This window comes from Cetorhinus maximus, chromosome 1, assembly GCF_964194155.1.
Source record: "Cetorhinus maximus chromosome 1, sCetMax3.hap1.1, whole genome shotgun sequence".
NCBI lineage: Eukaryota > Metazoa > Chordata > Chondrichthyes > Lamniformes > Cetorhinidae > Cetorhinus > Cetorhinus maximus.
Window position 1 is genome coordinate 36,675,544 of NC_135879.1, and position 20,961 is coordinate 36,696,504.

Consider the following 20,961-nt stretch of genomic DNA (forward strand, 5'->3'; position numbering starts at 1 on the left):
GAACATCACCTGGCTTCATACCTGTCTCAATTCATTTACTGCTGATGCCCTCATCCATGCCTTCGTTACCTCTGAACTTGATTATTCCAACCCATTCCTGGCTGGTCTCCCACGTTCTACCCTCCAAAAACTTAAGGCCTTCCAAAACTCTGCTGCCCATGTCCTCACTCACATCATATCCCTTTCATCTACCACCCTTAAGTTCACTGACCTACACTGGCTCCCTGTCTAGCCACATTCTCCTTGGTGCAACAAAGGCGTCCGAGTCATCAGTGCACTTTGAAGCCCAAAGAATTCCTGGGTTTAGGTTGGTGAGATGTTAGAATTTCAAACCCAAACCAAACTTGCCCCAGCTCACTCATTTCTGGGTTCAACAGAGCAGGTAATTAACCCACCTCCTCAGATACCATTTATGTTGATGTCAGGATGTAGGACTAGCAGCTTGAAGTTTTGATGCCATTTGCTGCAGAGGCTACCTTACAATCAGAAACTTTGAAGTGAGGTTGACCTCAGTTACAAAAGGCTTGAGATGCCACAGCACAGTAAAGCACCACTGGAGTTCCTAGCCCTTAAGTATCAACTAGGCACCACACCAGGATATGTTTAAAAGCAGCCACAGGCACAAGGATGACCAAAAGAAGCACATTATGTTATTTAAATGAATGGTGAACTCAACTTTTGATAGGAAGTCCAGGATTTTGAAAAACATTTTTTTAAAATATTTTTTGCTTGGGGGAATGTCTGCTTTTGTTGATGGACAGAGATCTTTCTACCCTTTCTACTGAAGTCATGACTCTTTAAACAAACCTCTTCTGAAAAGGTGCAAGCAGGACAACAATGGTCACTTCATGAAGACATTCAGAAAGAATCTATCGGCAAATTCTTCAGAGTTCCATGCCAAGTCACAGGCCTGGACATTCCAGTGGGCCACACTTTGGCAAACCAAACACCCATTGACACCTACTGACTCGACAATCCAGCTATCTGCCAGATCCTAGGTTGATGTAGAAGGAACGTCTGACCTGAGAGTCTGTTCCTCCCATCCAGGCTATTTCTGATATGAATGCTTTTGGTTTGGGGAAGGCAAAAGTTTTGTCCCAGACACAATTCCAGAGAAACTGGTGGGGAAGGCAGAGACCTGGACACGCTAGGTTCTGGCCTAATGGTATTATCCCTGCCTGGCTTACCGTGGGAGTCATCAGAACCCACAGAAATTTGGGCCCATTTCTACTTCTAGTGATTTTTGATTTTAAAAATTATTTTTTCTTAATTCTTTCTGCTTCCATTTTTTCCTTAATGAAGAAAACTGGTTATCAGTTCACAATAATTAAACAAAAGTCAATGTGGAGGAGTGGTCCTAATCTTACAATTTACTTTCTGCAATGTTCAGGCTTGGGTAAATTTTCATTAATGGAATGAAAACATGTTGAGTTTTATATCAGTGGGTGACCACATGAACAGATTATCACCACTGTGGCTTCCATGTGTCCTCAATTGCTTACATGTGCCTGCAGATGGTAGATTGCCTTGCATCAGCCAAGTCATTAAAATAGGTATGTAGCTAGCTGGGACAGGAATGTTCTACTTGTCTCCTCGACATTTATATGAAGCCATTGGTGAGAAGTCAGCCTGACGCACTCCTGCAGAAGGACAAGCTTCGTGCTGGATGCCAGCAGTTTGCCCAGGCAATTTAGATGAGACCCAATGTCCGGCTTCAGATTGGGCTCAAGCTTAATGGTGTGAGTGGCCGATGTGGCCACAATGTCACTTACGTGCCTAAAGCTGGACACTGACATATTTCTACCTGTCAGTTTGTGGGAATTATATGCACAGTATGATTACGCCGAAATAGCTGATTGACTATGTGCTGGAAATTATTGCTGCCAATGTTAGTAAACAAGGATTTAATGGCATTTGTACAACATTTCTTTCTTCACAGTTTTGACAGATGTGTTAATCCTCTTATTGTAAACAATGGGCAGAGAGATGTAATACAAATGTGTAAAGTATTGGTCCACTAATATTCCAAATAGCATTTTCTCGGCTTACAAAGCATTAAGGCACCATTACTGCAGGTGGGACCACTTTAAAAAGAGGCAAGTAAACTTGCACATCTCTCTCCTCATTGGGTGTGTTGCCACATATCAATTACAGAGAAGATTTGGGGTAATTTTGACTTCGCGTGATAGTTTATTACAGCTGATATTGCTTCAGCCACCTCTCTCCTGAAGTTAATTTTCATTTACGTGGCTGGGAGTGAAAATTGAGAAAGATGCAAAAAAGACTTATCAGTATCGTATGGTCATTCTAGAAACAGCAAACTGATGCTGCAATTTCCCCTAGAATTGACAGTAACTGCACAATGCATTTGCATTCTATTAGCTCAATCAATTATTATGGTACATAGCTATGCAGAACTTAAAACCAAGACAACGCATAGCCACAGGAAAGATCAACAGAAAATCAGCTGCCTTGTTACAACATGTGAACCACTAATTCAGCCAGATTCAAGCCTTTTCAAATTGGGCTCCAGCCATACCATTCAATGCACTGAATAGCTGAACTTTAATTTTGGGTTCAATATAATCATTTATGTTCATTGACCTGGTTTGATTATTGATTATGGACAATAATAGATTGGACAGATAGTTAAAAATTGAGAAGTTTAAATTCTTGACTAAAAGACAATTAAGTCTTCAAAGGGTTAGTCGCATCACAATAAAACCTTTTATTGAAAGCCTTACCATGTTTTTGTAGGGAAAGGGATAATGCAAAAATGGAACCTTGAAACTATAAAACATAAAACATAAATGCAACGTAGCATTGCAAAAATAAATATCAACTGTTGGATTGCCTGCACTGCCCCCATGGAATCATTGCAACCAAATATTTGGAACTGGTTTCTTTCTTGAATTCATAGGTTCAGCCTGCCCCAGAGCTTTCTGTTATTGTGGCACTCACGTTGAATAATTTTTCACCTAATTTCAGTTAAATCTAACATATTGCCATATCCCGTTCATTTCTTCAAGGTCAACATGCCCCAGTTGTCAGGTCATTCCAATTCTTGTTATTACTTATGCTGCAGAACCTATCTTCTGATGTTTATGCAACTGTGTACTCAGGAAACCAATATAGAGCCATATTTCTTCTCACTTTCTAACCAGCTAGCTTTTGAAAGCAGCTGTTGTATCACATTAATATTTTTGCCCTTTCCCTTTGTCACCTGCAGTCTTTAGCATTCATGTTGTCTTTGTGTGTGCAAGAAGATTGACAGGTTGATATATAGTTATAGGGTGCACTTATGCCATAGGGAAGTAAGACAAACCAAGTCTATGATACAACAGATCCTGTTCTTACAGTAGCAAGGGTATCCTTCAACCTGGTGCACGTTCTTCCACCCATTAACATCTGTTACTGATATGATTTGCAGTGCTCTTAACTGAAGATCAAAGCCAAGTATTGTGATTTACCATGTGCTCAGGACAAACTAGCCCTAAGTAACTAGAGCTGATTGATGTTTCCCATATTGCTGTATAGGTTATTATTCTGTTCAGATTGTCATGCGCACTATGCACTCAGAACAATTACTCCTACATTTTGGTACAAATACTTGATTCACTTTATTGGAGAAACACCCACATATTAATGATAATGTTATCTTACATTTTGCTCTTTTGATCAGTTTAAAGGATAGCTCCTTGTTGCACAGTCAGCGGAGATATGAACTGTAGGATTCCCTGGCTGATTTATGAAAGAATTGTTGTACCTATGCATTATGGATAATTTGTGAACAAAGTGGAATGAGTGCAGAGCAGTATGGGTCAGGAAGGTCACTCGGCTGCCGCTTTTCAAAACATAGCCGTTTATATCTGTTCCAACAGAGATAATTTAAACCAGGAAAAAGTAATCTGTTATGGGGCAAATTACTATTGTCCAATAAAGGCTCATGAGTACGTAGTGATTAAATAACAAGTGGTCTTCCAAAGCAGAAGAATTAATGCAGCATGTTGCATAGTCAGCAGTTCTAAATAAATCACCGCTTCCTCTGTTTCATACATAGTTCTGGTTTGCAGTAAAAGCCATCTGCTATATGCGCGTAGGAAGCGTAGAGATCTTACAAGAAGGCATGCAACATCCTGTAAAGGCTTTTCAACATCAAAATTATTTATTAGGAATATAAGAATGTCATTTACAGCGCAACCCCAGCACCTCCTCCTCCACAAACACACACACACACACACACACACATATGCATTCATGCACATGTTCTTTTTGCCTGGTACTAGCAGTGCAATAAATTAGGCAAAATGCAAATTAATATAGGCAGAAGCCAGTATTCAACCAATTCATTTCACGCCATGTGATGTCAAGAAATGGCTGAGCGCACTGGATACAGCAAAATTTTGGGCCCCAACAACATCCTGATTGTAATGCTGAAGACTTGTGCTCCAGACATAGACAGACCCCTAGCAAAGCTGTTCCACCACATCTTAACACTGGCATGAACCTGGTAAAGTGGAAAATTGCCTAGGTATGTCCTAACCATAAAAGCGAATCCAATCCAACCAATTACTGCTGTATCAATCTTCTCTAAGCAAATTGATGCAAAGTATTGTCTGCTGTTAATGTTTCAAAAACCTGCTCACCAATGTTCAGTTTGTGTTCTTCCAGGGCCACTCGGCCCCAGACCTCATTACACCTTTAGTCCAAATATGGACAAAAAGATTGAATTCTAGATGCCAAGAGTGAACGACTACTCTGGACATCAAGGCAGCATTTAACTGATGTTGAATTAAGGAATCCAATAGTAAAATTGAACCAGCAGAAGTTGGAGTCAGATGTAACACAAAGAAAGATGGCTGTAATTGTTGAATGTCTATCATCTCAGCCCCAGGACATTGCTGCAGTTCTTCAGGACAGTGTCCCAACTAGACCCAACCTTTTTTTTTGTGGGATTTATTGCCAATCCCAAACTTCCCTCATTCAGAGGGCAGTTAAGAGTCCCTCCCACCTTACTGTGGATCTGGTGTTACTAGACCAAGTAAGAACACAGCCTGAAGGACATTAGTGAACCAGATGGGTTTTTACAACAATCAGCAATGGTTTTATGGTCATCATCAGACTTTACTTCCAGATTTTTATTGAATTCAAATTTCACCATCTGCCATGGGATTTGAACCCACATCCCCAGAACATTACCCTGGGTCTCTGGAGTACTAGTCCAGTGACAATACCACTATGCTACCACCTCCAATGGTCTTTCCTCTATCACAAAGTCAGAGGTTGGGATGTTCATTGATGAGGGCATAGTGTGCAATTCCACTTGTAAATCCTCAAATAATGAAGCGGTCTGTGCCCGCATGCAGCAAGACATGGACAACATTCAGGCTTGGGCTGATAAGCGGTATTTGCAGCACCCAAGTGTCAGGTAATGACCATCTCTAATAAGGGAAAGTTTAACCAGCCCCATTTGATATTCAACAGCATTGCCATCAACGAATCCCTACCATCAATACCCTGTGGGTCACCATTGACCAGAAACTTAACTGGACTAGTCAAATAAATACTGTGGCCACAAGAGCAGAGGCTGAGTATTCTGTGGCAAGTATGTCATCTCCTGACTCCCCAAAGTCTCTTCACCATGTACAAGGCCCAGGTCAGTGGGCGCAATCATCCCAGATTTGCACTAAGTGGGGTAACAGGCAGGAAAAAGGACATTTAACCCACCAGCCGCAATGGCGGCTTTTCACGCTGTATTGTCCCATTCCTGGCCTTATTAATAACTCATTCCCGGGAAACATGCCGGGTTGCTAGCAGGGTGACCCCTGATTCGCCCCCAATGCCATCGCCTCAGGCATTCAGTGAACCAGGTGCCATGTTTAAAGGCCGCCCCTGCAAAGAGCTCACGCTCATCAAGGGATAGGAAGCTGCTGGAAACTGATGACTGCCAAAGGGAGGAAACATGCTGCCCCCAAATTTAACAGTGCCTCCCTTGAGTGTCTACTGGACACAGCAGAGGCTCGCTGCAATGCCCTGTTCCCCCCTCTGGGTGAAGACCAGCAAGCCATGCCACCTATCCAACATGGGAGGCAGTGACAGTGGTGGTCAGCGCCAGCACCCTAAAAAAGAGGACAGCCACCCAGTGCCGTTACAGGATGAATGGTCTCATCTGTTGCGCCAGGGTAAGTCACTCTTTTCATCACTCTCAACTCAGACATTCACAAACCCATCACACATCCACAGGGATCTCACACCTCAAGGGACTATACCACTAACTCTCACACACACCCTCACATCTCCATCAGGCACATATCCTTTGGAGCTCGTTTCCTTCTCCGGTCCATGGCTCCTATGATCATACAAACATTCCACGCAGTGCCATGTGTCCTGCTCACACTCTCTCCATCTGTTTTCATGCAGGAGAAGCTAGCTTACAGCAGCAGGGAGAGGTCCCAGACTGGGGCTGGGGTGTCTCACATTAGGCCCCTCACTCACTTTGAGGAGTGTGCCATCGCACTGACTGGTGAGGATGTGGACCGTGCCTGCGGTGACAGTGAGGTCAGTGGCGAACACCCACATGAGGATCTTGCACCACATCATCCCTCCTTCAATGCAACTCTGAGTGCTCTCTCCTACTTTTGACTCTGCTACCATGCACTAACCATCTCAGGGGGCTCTGCCAGGCGACTGACACCCACAGCCAGCCAGTCCCTCAGCTCCATCCACATCCTCACCTCCAGCCAAGAGGACTCCTCCTTCATTGAAGAGCTGGAAATCAGTAGCCTGGGAGATCTGTCACAACGGATCCCACACCCTCCACCAGTGCAGACACACACCTTGATGGGACCTAGATCTAGAGCAGGCTCGGGTTCATAATGTGGTGGTCTCTGCACGGACATGTGTCCGCAGCAGGAGGAGGCAGGTTCAGCTGAGCTCCCCGGCACTCGGAGAACTGTTGGGGAAGAGGCATCTGCGAGGTTCGAGTCAGATGATGAGCCCCTGGATTCAGCCTTCCAACTCATCCTGGAGAGTCAGCAGAAGGTGGGGGAAAATCACGCAGAGCAGTTGGAAGCCCTCAACAGAGTGGCACATGAGTTGGAGGAGGGCGTCCGCTTGCTCTTTGATGAAGTGCTGCCCACATATGCACACATTGAAGTCTCCATGGTGGATGCCATGGACACCATGATCCAGCAGGACGTGGAGATGCATGCAGACCTGCACTACATTGTGGTAGCCTGAGGTGAGTTCCTGCAGTGGCAATGTGAGAGGGAAAAGGGGCACCTTGACATCCCTTCAGGTGCTCCTTCCCCTCAAGGATCAGGCTGTGCCCACGGGCACCCACAGGGAGGAGGAGCAGCAGCTGGACATCCCCGAGTCATCCACTCAGGAATCTCAGAGGCTGTTCCCTCCTCCCAAGACCCCCTCAACCTCATCCTTTGTTACCGCAGAGGGAGCAGCTGACCCACAGGAGGACAGCCAAAGCAAGCCGGGGCCCTCAAGGCCTCAACTCTCCAGAGGAGTCATACTGAAGTCATCAGAGGCAACAGGGCCAATCATTGCAGAGGCTGCCTCTGCCCCTCCTGTGGATGTCAGGGCAGCACCTAGAAGAAGTGACCGGCCTAGGAAAGTTAAGAATTTCTGATCACAAGTGTTGCACGGGTAAACACATTTTGTATCTTTACGATTATAATCTGAAAATATATTCACTTCCACTGAGTAATGCGTAATTGTTCTTTCATTTATAGGCTTTGTGAGTCTTCCCACTGCACCCAACTACCACCCCCACTAGCAGTTCAGCTGCACGCAGCCAGACCATGATTCAGGAGGGAGAGTGGTAAAGCCTTTCAGAGCCTCATGCAAGCACTCTCCCATGCACCCGGAGACTTCCTCCATCACACTCATCTCACTGTGCTGGGTGTTTTCAATGCTACCTGCTGAGGTTCTCTTTCAGTTGTCCATCTGAGCTGACCTGTATCTCCACCCACCCATTGATCACACTCCCATGCAGCATCTGTGCCCACCCAATACGAGGCTCCTCTCACTTTTGATTTCAAGAACATGGTTGTAGTAAGTTTTTTTCTCAGCTTCCTGGTCCTTTCCCCTTCCTCAGTCACCCATGTCCTTTCCTCTATCACTGTTGACCTCCCTGGCATCACTTCCACCTCCCACTATCACATATCAACCAGAACCCTTTTCTTTCCAGGATGTCCAGGTGAACATGTACGTCCCTACCTTCCCGAGAATCCCACCCTCATCCACATTGACCTCCCTGACCTCCTCCTTCCCTCATCCAGGATCCATGTCTGCTTCTGAGTCCCCATCAACTACCCTCGCCATCCCTTCTACTGCAACCATCGCACTCTCGCTCTCCCACCCTTCCGGCTTACTCTGCCCCCTCTTGTACTCACCATTCCCTCCTACCATGTTCACCCTCAGTTCGCTTCCCAGGAGGGAGTCATTGACTCCACACACTCCTCACTTTCACCTGTACATCCCCCTTTACTCCCTCCTTCACCCTTACTCCCTCCTTTGCCCCTACTCCCTCCCCACACCCACCCCCGCTGGATTCCTTCCTCTCCCTGGACTCCTTCCCCTCTCCAAACTCCTTCCACCACACGCAGTCCTTCCCCTTTCCGAACTGCTTCCCCTTTCCAAAATCCTACCCTTTCCCCAGTTGCTGCATTCTACCCCATTACAGCCTCCTCCCCCCATATTCCCTCCCCCCCTACTCCCAACCTCACGCCCCCGACACTTTCGTTCCCTCCCTCCCAACCTCACCCTCCCTCCTGACACCTTTGTGCCCTCCCTCCCAACCTCATCCCCCACATGACACCTTCGTACCCTCCCCCCCCTCTCCCCAACCTCACCCCCATGGTGCACCTTCCACAGTAAAACTTAGACTGTCTTCTCCCACCTCCGCACCCCACCCCACCTCCCTGTTTCACCTTCCTCTCCTAATCCCATGCACAGCTGGACCTTCCTTTCCCCGCACTGGAGAATCGTCCATAGCCAAGGCTGTGATGTCCCAAAGCAGACCCCAGACATCAGCAAAGACCTTCCACCTTTTGTGAGCTGCTTCGTGGTGCTTCCATCAGAATACACCCAGCGTGTGACGCACGTGTTCCTCCAGGGTTCTGTTGCTGTAGGGCTCCAGTCTCCAGCATCTTCTGCTCCTTGGATGGCCACGATGTGAGCAAGACCCTAATGGTAAGTCCCGACTTCTGCACGTCACACTTCTCACCGTGTCCGCTCACTTTCGCCGTGACGCCCAACGGCAACGGGGACGGAAAATTCCAGACAGTGTGTTGGAATATGCTGCTCTTTCCTGGATGAGTTCAGCTCCAATGCTATGGAAACTTCACATCAACCAGAGCAAGCCTGCCTGCTTGGTTGGTATCACATTGGCAACCATCTTAAACATTCATTCTCTCCACCATGGCCAAAATTCTCCTCCCGTCGAGGGGGTAGTACGGGGGTGGGCGTGCGGCCCTCCGATCGGCGCCCCCAATCAGGGGGGCACAGCCATTTTACGTGAGCGGGCCAATTAAGTCCTGCCCAGCGTGACGTCTGCCAGGAAGCGCTATGCGCTGCCTGTGCGGGCGGGGGATATTCCCTCAGCCGAGAGTGCGCTCTTTCACGCATGCACACAAAACAGTGCACTCATCTCCCTGAGGCTAAGTGCTGCCTCAGGGAGATCGGCGCCAAATTCAAAAATTGTAAATGTAGAAAATTAAAATTTCCCTGACATGCCCCCTCATGTGACACTGTCACATGAGTTGGGACATGTCCATCACTTTTAATCAAACTTTTATTAACTTTTTAAAACCCACATGAAACCTCATCCCGCCCATGGATGAGGTTTCATGCTTTTTATGAAGCCCACCAGGGCTCCCAGCCTGCCCACCAACCATTAATTAGTTAAATTACTTTTTAAATGACCTCAATTGGCCGTTGACAGGTCGGCGGACCCACAGCTGATTCGGTTGCACCCCCGCGCTGATCTGAAAATTGAAATGATGTGGGAGTTCCGCCCGACATCATTCCACGTCATTTTATGCGTCGGAAAGCGGGCCTTGCCTTGCTTGCCGACGGGAAAATTATTCTTCATAAGTCAACCATGGCAGCAGTGTGTACTACCTACAAGATGTACCACAACAACTTGTCAAGGATTCTTTTATAGCACCTTCCAGACTCACAAACGCTACTGTTGAGAAGGACAAGAGCAGTAGGTGCATGGGAATAACATCACTTGCATGTCCCCCTGCAAGTTTTTGATTGGGAACTACAATGCTGTTCCATCGCTGTCTCTGGGTCAAAACCCTGAACTCCTGCTTCAACAATGCCGTGGAAGTACCTACACTGCATGGACTGGAGCAGTTCAACAAGGCAGCTCAACACCACCTGCTCAATGGCAAGTGGGGATGGAAAATACACACTGATGTTGCCAGAAATGCCAACATTTAATGAATAAATAAAAAAGCTTGGTTTTTGCATGTAGTATGTAGAAATTCCCATTATGTCATATTTGAGAGCAATAAAATTTGCAGCCTACATGATGTAAGCATTTAATGATAATGAATGACCTGGTAAAGAATAGAAATAAATTCTTATTTATGAACAAAAAACATAACTTGCATTCTGTAAAAATCAACCAATATGATTTGTGAAAACATCTTTACTGATCAAAATGTTTTCCTACTTTGGGCAGATTGTCGATGGACGATATTGCATTCACTCTACACCACATGCACTGAGTTCATTCAAATTCAGCACTGGGTTAACTCATTTACCCCTACGCTGCATTTAGCCTGCAACTACTCTGTGCTTATTCTTCTGCATATGCTCTATGCTCATTTGTCTGAAGTTGCACAATGCTCACTCCCCTACTCAGCTCTGCTTACTCCTCTGCTCCCACACTGCCCTCACATCTCTCCTCGCAAACTGCGCTCACACCTCTCCTCCTGTATCAGTTACCCCTCCACTCCTGCATTCAACTTTTGCTGGCTGCAATATTTCTGGCCTTTTCTTTTTTTACTACTATTTTTTTGAATTATGGAGTTGTAGAATCCTAGAGGGCCTGGTTAGCTCAGTTGGCAAAACAGATAGCATGTGGATTACATTAATGCCAATAGTATGGGCTTCGATCCTCATTCTGACTGAGATTGACTCAGGGTCTGCCTTCTGAACCTACCCTTGGTAAAGAGTCACAGCATTTTGCCATGGTTAGCTGAATAATTACCAAGGACCTGCCTTCAGGCAGAGCACTGAGGAAGAAGAACCATAGAATGCTTGCAGCATGGAAGAAGGTCACCTGGCCTGTCGAGTCCTCCCTGGCCTCCTGCAAGAGGAATTTAGCTGGCCACACTTCTTAACTTGTAGCCCTGCAAATCCTTTCTCTTCAGGTGCTTATCCTATTCCTTTTGAAAACCATGATTGGATCTTCCTTACCCAAGATTTCATCAGTATTTTCCAGAACCTAGCCACTTGCTGTTCACAAAAGTTTTTCCTCATGTCACTGTTGGCTCTTTTGCCAATCATTTTATTGTTGTCTCTGATCCTTGACTCTTCCACAAGAGAAACAGTTTCTCCCTATTTACTCTGTGTCAACATCATTTTGAACACCTGTATTAAATTTCCTCTCAACATTCTCCTTTTTTTGGAGAACAACCCCAGTTTCTCCAATCTATCCACCTAACAGAAGTTCACTGGAATCATTCTCATTCATCTTTTCTGCACCCTCTCTAAAATCTTAACATGCTTTCTAAAGTGCAGTGCCCAGAATTGGGCACGGCACTCCAAATGAGGCTGAACTAGTGTTTATTAAAGGTTCATCATCACTGTGCTCTCTGTGACACCCTAGTCCACTTCTCAATCACCCCTAACATGCTCTCCCCTTGTTACCTTTCCGTGCAAACATAGGAGATGCAACACCCGCCCTTTTACCTCCTCTTTCCTCAATCTCCAAGGTCCCAAACATCCCTCCCAGGTGAATTGGTGATTTGTATGTGCTTTCAATTTAGATTACTGCATTCAGTGCTAACAATATGGTTTGGTCTACATTGCAGAGACCAAACACAGATTGGGTGAAACACTTATTCCACTGGCCTGCCATTTTAATTCTCCACCTTTCTCTCACACTGACCTCGCTATCCTTTCATAATACTGCATTACTGAACTGCAATAAAGTTCAACATAAGCTCGAGGAATATCACCTCATCTTTTGACTCGGCACTTACAGCTTTCCGGACTCAGTGCTGAAATCAACAATTTCAGATACTAATGTCTGCTACCAATTCTATCTCAGACCTTCCCTTTTGTTCTTTTTCCTCCCTCCCCCCCACCCCATTCACTTTCTTAAAACCTATAACATTACTAACCTTACCCAATTCTGATGAAAGGTCATCAAACTGAGATGTTAACTCTGTTTTTCTCTCCACAGAGGCTGCCTGACCTGCTCAGTATTTCCAGCATTTGCTATTTTCATTATACAATTCCAGCATCCCTAATATTTTGTTTCTGTTGGCATCATAACTTCTTTGCTTTTGTACTCTATGCCACTGTTTATGGAGCCCAGGATCCCATTTGCCTTTTTAACCACCTTCCCAACCTGCCCTGCCACATTCAATGACCTGTGCCCGAAAACTCTCATGTTTCTCTATTCCTGCATTCGCTTTACACCTGTACCCATTATTATGCATTGCCTCTGGTTCTTCTAACTAAAATGTATCACTTTACATTTCTCTGCATTAAATTTCATCTGTCATATATATGTCCACCCATTCTACCAGCCTGTCTGTGTCCTCTTGAAGTATTGCATTATATTTCTCACACTTCACACTGTTTCCAAGATTTGTGTTACCAGTCAATTTTAAAATAGTGCCCTGTACACCCAAGCCATTAAAGAACAGCAGTGGTCCCAGTCCCTGGGGACTCAACTGTGCAATTTCCTGCAGTTGGAAAACATCTGTTCACTACTATTCTCAGGTCAGAATTTTACACTCCCCCACTGGCGGGTTTCTAGGCGGTCGGGGGAGCTTGAAATTGAAGGAGCAGGATTTCCCCTGGGTTCCTGCCCACCCCAACCACGCAGCAATTTTACACTGGGTCGGGCAAGGTCTCAGATGAGAAGCCCGCCCTTGCCTCAATTGAGGCCCTTAAGTGGCTGGCGGGAGGATTGAACATGCGTGGGGGAAGCTCGAAAATCAACAGTTAGATCTTTGGCGTCCTCTTTTCCTCTTTAGTCCACTGCAACTCTTGTCGTTGCAGGGACTGGAGAGCTGCTCTTCAATCAGATTGGCTGGCAGCTTTTTAAGGCAGGACTTCCTCTCGAGTGAGGGGCAGAAGTCCTGCCTGCAGCCACTTAATGCTCACCAGAGCATGAAATGGCTGCGGGGCACTCAGAGTCGGTGGGCACATGTTCTCCGCTGATTTTTCGGACGGCAGGATCAGCTGTCCAAAATATTCAGGCCTCTGTTTCCTCTCAGTCAGCTGACTTTTTATCCATTCTGCCATTGTCCTTTTTATTCTATGGGCTTCAGCTTTCCTGGCAAGCCTAGTGTACGGTACTTTATCAAAAGCATTTTGGAATTCCAATAGACCACATTAACCACATTACACTCATTAATCCATTCTGTTACATATCAAAAAATTCAGTCAAGTTAATTAGACATGATTTGCCTTTAAAATCTGTACTGGCTTTTCTTAATCACACTCTTCCAAGGGACTGCTAATTTTGTCCCAGATTATCGTTACTGAAAGTTTTCTCACCGCTGCTGTTAAATTGACTGACCTGTAGTTGCTGAGTTTATCCTTAAACCCATTTGTGGACAAGGGTATAACATTTATAATGCTCCAATCCTCTGGCATTGTCAGCTGTCCCTCAATTCGAGGATAACATCTACTCAGGGTCAGGAGTTCCTGTGACTACACCTCCCTGTTGTTGAACAGTCCGATTCTCGACCACAGATCTTTGGGCACATGGGGCAGGACATTCCATGAGGTAGTGGGATCCGGAGAGCAGGACTTGCTTTCTTTTCTTTCCCTCTCTGCCATCGCCCTGCCTCATCATTAAGGTGTTTGGACTCAATGCATGATGCAGCTTGATGGTCAAGTCGGCACCATTTTGAACGACTGGCAGCAAGCTCCTCCCAGTCATTAATGTCAATGCTGCCACACTTCAAGGAGAGATTCAGAGTGTCTTTGAAGAGCTTTCTTTGTCTTCTCCTAGAACATTGGCCATTTGAGAATTGAGAAAAAAGGACACAGCAGGGGAAACACTTTTCAGCCATTAAGGCACAGTGCCCAGACCGTTGAAGTTGATTTTGCAGGAGTTTTGCCTGAATACTTGTGGAGCTTCAGGAAAGACACTAGAATTTGGCTGCTGGTCCTCCCATTGAATCTGGAGGAGGTGACGCAGGCATTGCTGATGGAATTTCTCTAGTGCTCTTACATGTCGCTGATGCAGAGTCCAGGTCTCACTGCAGTACAGGAGCGTGGTGATGAGAACTGCTTTGTAAACTAAGACTTTTGTTGATTTGTGGAGACCTTTGTTGTCAAACATTCTCTGCTGTAGTTTGTAGAAGACTGAGATGGTGTTGGATCTCCTAGTCAAACGTGGCCTTTTGAGAGAGGTGGCTGCCGAGGTCTGGGTAAGGTCTCTGATAGGGTTGAAGGCAGGATAATGACAGCTCGTGGTACTGTTCGTGATTCTGCCCTTCATACCTCCTCTAGACACATTTTTTGATTCTTTATTTAGAACATAAGAAATAGGAGCAGGAGTAGGCCATTCAGCCCTTCAAGCCTGCCCTGCCATTCAATAAGATCATGGCTGATCTGCCCCAGGCCTGAACTCCTCTTTTATGCCAGCTCCTCATAGTCCTCAACTCCCCGATATTTCAAAAACCTATTCACCTCCTCTTTAAATACTCTCAGTGATCTAGCCTCCACAACTCTTTGGGGTAGACAATTCCAGACATTACCCTCTGGGGGAAGAAATTCCTTTGCATCTCAGTTTTAAATGAGTGTCCCCTTATTCTGTAACTTGTCCCACTATCACTCCCTTTGGCCTTGCAAGACCTACCTTCCCTTTTGTTCTTTCTCCCCACCTTTCCCCCCTTTCAATTGTTTAAAACCTATTGCATCTCAAACTTTTCCCAGTTCTGATGAAAGGTAATTGAGTTGAAACATGAACTCTGTTTCTCTATCCATAGATGCTGTCAGACCTGTGAGTATTTCCAGCATTTTCTGTTTTTACTGTAGAAGTTACCCTGATGTAATAAGAGAAGTGCTGTTTTGCTATATTAGAAGTATTATATAACACATGTTTTGCTGTTGTTGTTTCTTGGTACAGTGGAACTTAGTCAGACTGTTGTTAAATTATATTCAAATAGTTTTTCTTCTGTAGAATATAGTGCTGGGATTAAAATGTCTGGCCTATGTTTTCTCTTCTTCCAACCTTAGATTTAGTGATAGATTGTCTGAATTTTGGTAGTTGGCTCTGAATCCAAAGTTCAGATTAAGCTGAATGTTCATCCCTTGTGAGAAAAAGTCAGTCGTAGAGCAGTGCATCAAAGGAGTTTGCAATGGAGCTTGCTTCTGCAACTTCCAGCATATGCATTACTGGTCTTGTGTCAGTTTTCCACGAACTGCTTTACAACATGTGCATCATTTATATTGGCCACTAGCATCATTAGTTATAGAATAACTGAGCTTGCACGCATTTTGGTAAGCCAAACCAAATAAAACAAATGAAGACTGAGACTGAAGGGCAGGTGGTTTTGAGCCGGTTTGATAAATTAATGCACTAAAAATCAATTAATGTCACAGAAGTTATAATTTTTAGCTTTGCATGTTTTGTGTAAGTTTATTTGTTTAATTGTTGCGTCAAACCCTGGTTTGTCACGACTTCCTGTATGGCTTACATCTATTATGACCTCTCAGCATCAAAGTATTTCCAGTCACACTCAGCCTAATGTTTTGGCACAGCAATCTAACTCACTTTGCTCTTCAGGAAATTGGCTTTGGGTTGTTCAGTTTGGTGAAACAACACTTCACAATTCATAACTGCCGCTCTGCATCTTAACATATCAGTCTTGCTAATGTACTATGCCTGTCACTTCAGGCCAGCTCATTATCATGGTTCACTGTGTCACCATATTGTTCACTATTGCTGGAGGTTCTGAATATTTTTCAAATTATTAAGTTGATGTACTTGTTAAGAAAACAAGAATGTTGGCAGCAATCTAAGCAAGACTGGGAACAATTTATTAGGAAAAAAATTGCACTGTGTATTTTTTTAAACATTGGTTTCCTCCAGCACAAATTGTTTTCATTTAGTGAAGGTGATTGTCAGTATTATCGTGAGTGACTACTTACTAACTTGTGGTTGTGTTCTCAAATAGTCATTTGTGGTTTCCTCCCTTTCTCGCTGGTTTTGATTTGGAGTTTGCTAGATGACACATTCAGTGGTGTCATTTGGCGAGCAGTCAACTGCAGTCGGTTGGCTGACTCATGTGTTTAATGGATATGCTGCTTATTACAGACTAAAAAATAACGGATTTGACTGAAAAAACAAACCGGTTTAGGGACAGTTTATAGGTCAGGATTTTCGGGTCCCGCACGCAATGGAAAATTTGACCAGCAAAAGGTCCATTGACTTCGGGTGGGAATTTCTGATCCCTCGCTTCTGTTGTACCGTTCACTACGATCATAGCTGATCTTCAGCTTCAACTCCACTTTCCTGCCTGCTCCTTACATCCCTTGATTGCCTGAGAGACCAAAAATCTGTCTATCTCAACTTAAAATACACTCAACAATGGAGCATCCACAATCTGATTCCAAAGATTCACAACCCCTCGAGTGAAGAAATTTCTCCTCATCTCAGTCCTAATCGGTCGGCCCTGATCCTGACACTGTGCCTCCATGTTCAACACCTCCGTATCTTCAGAATCTTCGGTTACTGCCAAATCTTAGCTCCAGTCCATTTTCTAGTTGAGCCTTTTTTTTTAAACCAATAGGGATAACACTGCAAAACCTTCACATCAAGTGGTCTAAGGCACCACTAATTTCAGAAAATGGACAAAAAATTCAACGCCGCAGCATGTCCAGGTGGAAGAAAAGAAACACTCTTCGGTCACTGCCCCATTTGTGACTATTGTGCTCTTTGGGTGGGCCTTCAGATGGGTGCAGGAAGCTCTGAGAGTCGGGAGCCTCATTTAAAATACACCTTAAGGTTGGACGGGCAGCATTTACAATTACAATAATTGCTTTGTTAATGACCTTAATAGGCCGTTTACATTTCGGCAGGCAGGCAGCCTACTCTGGTGCGTGCCTGCCAAACGAAATATCGCAGGACTGCGCGATGACGTCGGGACGCACGCCCGATGCCATCATGCGTCATTTTACGTGTCGGGCCCGTCCCCACATGCCAACTGAAAAATTCTGCCCCAGGTGTTATTTTGGTGAAAGCAGGCACAAAATGGATGCTGTGCACATAAGACAATGTTCAGGGGTACAGGGAAAAGGCAGGGCAATGGCACTAGGTTGTAATGCTCATTTTGAGAGCTGGTGCAGACACAATGGGCCGAATGGCCTCCTTCCGTGACGTTAAAATTCTGTGAATCTCTGTGATTCTGTGACACGCCTGCTTGAAAGTCTGGTTTAGGCATGCAGTTATAATCCTGATTGCTAATTATCATAATATAAACTTTTTAGAGGTGCTAAAATAGGCACCTACAAGTTTATCACTCAAGCACTGATCAGACAATATTTTTGTGGAGCAATATACGCATTTATACCCACCGAAGATATAGATTGCTCTGGCTGACACACAGTGAGATCAGGTTCTCAGACCTGAGCTCTTGGTGGAGGAGGTCCAGAGGTGGAAGGAAGTCCTGAACCCACAGAGAGCAAGGATTTCACCTCGCCCTCCTGCCCTTCTCTCCTATAGCAGTTGGTGCTGACCAGCCTGGTCACATGTCCAATCCTCCTGCCAGTTCTGCCGAAGGGTCATGAAGACTCGAAACGTTGACTGATTTCTTCTCCACCGATGCTGCCAGACCTGCTGAGTTTTTCCAGGTAATTCTGTTTTTGTTCTCCTGCAAACCAAATGGGAATCCTAGCAAAATGCCCTTGATCAAGCACTCCCTTTCTCCAGGTGACTCCTTAAAGGTATCGATTAAGGTCGAGGAGCACAGCACTCAACGTTTTTAGATGAAGTCCTCAGAAAATTTCCCATATAAATGTTAATAGATCATTGGTGCAGTCTTGACAAAGTGATCCAGAAAGTCTCCAGATACGTTTCAAAAGTCTTTTTCAAACCTCCAGCAGCAAATGAGCAGTAAAAGGTAATATACCTTTAAGTAGCACTCAAAATTCACTGCAACTCGTTTACTCCCAAGCTGGTCACTTTTAGGGGAGGGAATTAGATGAGACGCTAGTCACCAAAATGCTGTGGACACTCGTTAATGAGTGCAATGAGGTAGGCAATGGAAGTGACAATCAGCTGTTAAACGATCCTCCAGATGGCTTCAACTCCTTTACTGCGATTGTGTATTGAACGACATGTGGGCTAAACTGTCATTTCAACTTGAGAATCCCACCTTGGAGGCTCTGGAATGCCTAAAGCATTGTGGAAAAATTACTCCCTAGGAATTTTATTGAAGTGTCCCCAAAACTCCTTCTAAATCCCAAATTATATTTAGCAGCCCATCACTGCATATCTAAGGTTTGTTTTCTGGTCTGATCAGCAGGTTGTGCCATAGGGACAGAAGAACTTATGGTTCAATTCTTCTGAGGTTAAAAAGGGTGAACACATCCAACCTCCCGAGAGTAGTTTTGTAATTGGTAACTACCAAAGCAAAGATGCTTAACACATTGTTGATGTATTTCTTGTGATTTTGAAATGTAAATCATATTAGTAACTTTTCCCTCCCCTGCTACATTACAGGGTTTTTGCTTTTCACGAGAGGTTTCGTCAATTATGCAAAGGTTCGGAAGGTGGCTGCCAAGATCGCCAGCTTGAAAAAGTCCAGGTTCCTTTTTATTTACTGATGGTAACAAATCAAATACTTTCAATTTCCTGTTACGTTGAATGATGAGGTGTCCAGTTCTGTATCTTGAATGATTCTGGTAATGTCACCCAATTTAATTTTTAAAATAAAACAAAAATACAAATTTGTATTATGGTTGGACTAAGAAAGGCTGAAGACTGAAGGATTTATTGCATCAAGGTCACTCAGGGGCACTGACAGTAAGTTGCATCTTTTTTTGTTAGTGGGGAAAATAATTAGCATATGCAATATTGACCTCAACATTTGACCTTGAGTACAATTGCAGATTGTCACTTCCTGCTGTAGTCCTTCAGCCAATGACTTAAGGCCAGATTTTTGCAGAGTGGGGTCGAATCTGGAGGCCTTTAAAAATGGCGGATGGGACCCAGATGTGGAAGTCCAGCCTACAATTCCAGAAGATCCATTCTTGCCAGTTGGGGCAAGAGGGTTATAGTTCATTGCAAGATCTGAACATTTAGTTATATGTCCCTCCCTGCCACCCTCTCTGTTGGGAAGGTGTAAATAAAATTAGTTCAGTAATGGCTGCCGGCAGCTGACCATGTGTTAGTCTGAGTCAGTGCAATACACAACAGGGGTGGAGCGTGAATCACAAGCAGGAAACCTGAACTCAGCAGGTCATTAGAAATAAGTGCTGAGTTCACTTTTCCAAGGACCTTAACCCACAGTGTGGGAACTACAATTTAATAAAGGGCAGATAAAATCTGTTAAAGTGTCATGATCTCAAGTGATTTAAACCCACAGGTCTTTAAAATTGAATTTTAAAAAACAGGCTGCAGTTAGAATAAAAGAGCAGACACCCAGACATCCGCTGCTGGAATGCATTAATTGACAGGCTATCTGATGTAGCTTAGAAAAAAAAATCCATCTGTTCCTGCAGTTTCAATAGACTTTATTATTGACAATTCCCAAGGGCTATTATTATCGCTGAACCCATTATGGATGCTTGGCTGAGTTTCAAAAACACCAAAACCACCTATCTCTGCAGCATACTGAGTTCACAGTTTGATTGACAGTTTTAAGAGGCAATTAAAGAATTAATTGTTTTTGGTGTAGTTAATGAACAGATGTTTGTTTTAATAACAGATTGACCACTTAAACAGATTTACATTTTGGATGTATTTTATAAATAAGAGATTTTTCAGTATCAAGTGTGCATGAATGAGAGCGCTCTTAAATTTTTAGAAGTTTAAATTTTTTTCTTCACATGGCTCCTGAGGTCTACCCATAGTTGATACTTGGTGAGTGGCTATGGAGGGGCCATTGCGGTGGCATGGAGCATATGGGGGGGGGGGGGGGGGGGCAGCATGAAGGTGGTGTGGGAGTTATGGGGGCATGGAGTTAGGATGTAGGTGGGGGCACATGGAGATAGGTGGGTGGGCGAGGACTAGAGAGACTAACAGCCTTTTATACAACTGCCCCAAATTCTCAGAGAACCAAGGCAGGGCTTCTAACCAGGCCACCTCAGTACTTGCCTGACTCCATGGCTGCCTCCGGAAGTGATAGGGTCCAACCCCATCCTGCCCCTGTCTCCCCAAAAAGAAAATGTGGTGGGCAGGGGCCCTTTTAAAGACATGGGTCTGGTCTCAAACTGACCAACTTTAAAAAAGGCTGGCCCACAGCGATAATACACTGGGAGCGGATTTAGCGAGGTGAATATGGGACATCTGTCCATCAAGAGCTGCCAGCCAGTCTGATTGGCCATCAGCTGAGTAGTCCCAACAGTGCCAGAAGCAAGTAATGACCACTGGAAAGGAGTCCCCAAGAAGAAGTGTCATAGATGCCAGACTAAGGTAAATCGGGGCTTTTTGGACAGGGAGGGATCAGGAACCCAGGGACAGGAGGGAGGGGGTTGGGGTTTGGGTTTGGAGGCCGGGGCAGAGGCATTAACGGG

At 44.8% G+C, this 20,961-nt stretch overlaps 1 protein-coding gene across 11 annotated transcripts in view; it reads left to right on the top strand.

Annotated features, from left to right (window-relative positions):
• The window catches only part of LOC144679358 (NEDD4 family-interacting protein 1-like), a 188,994-nt gene that overhangs the window by 101,700 nt on the left and 66,333 nt on the right, over positions 1–20,961 (top strand). For 4 of the 11 annotated variants that reach the window (XR_013576339.1, XR_013576332.1, XR_013576337.1 and 1 more), the window contains exon 5: positions 18,947–19,031. The exons of 3 other annotated variants lie outside the window; for them this stretch is intronic. Coding sequence is in view for 2 of the 8 variants with exons in the window: in XM_078539728.1 (XP_078395854.1) it covers positions 18,947–19,031 (85 nt within the window). In the remaining 6 variants the exon portion in view is untranslated. Of the gene's footprint in view, positions 1–18,946; positions 19,053–20,961 lie in introns of those variants that run through there. 4 more of the 11 variants (XR_013576342.1, XR_013576343.1, XM_078539741.1 and 1 more) reach the window with 2 other exon arrangements.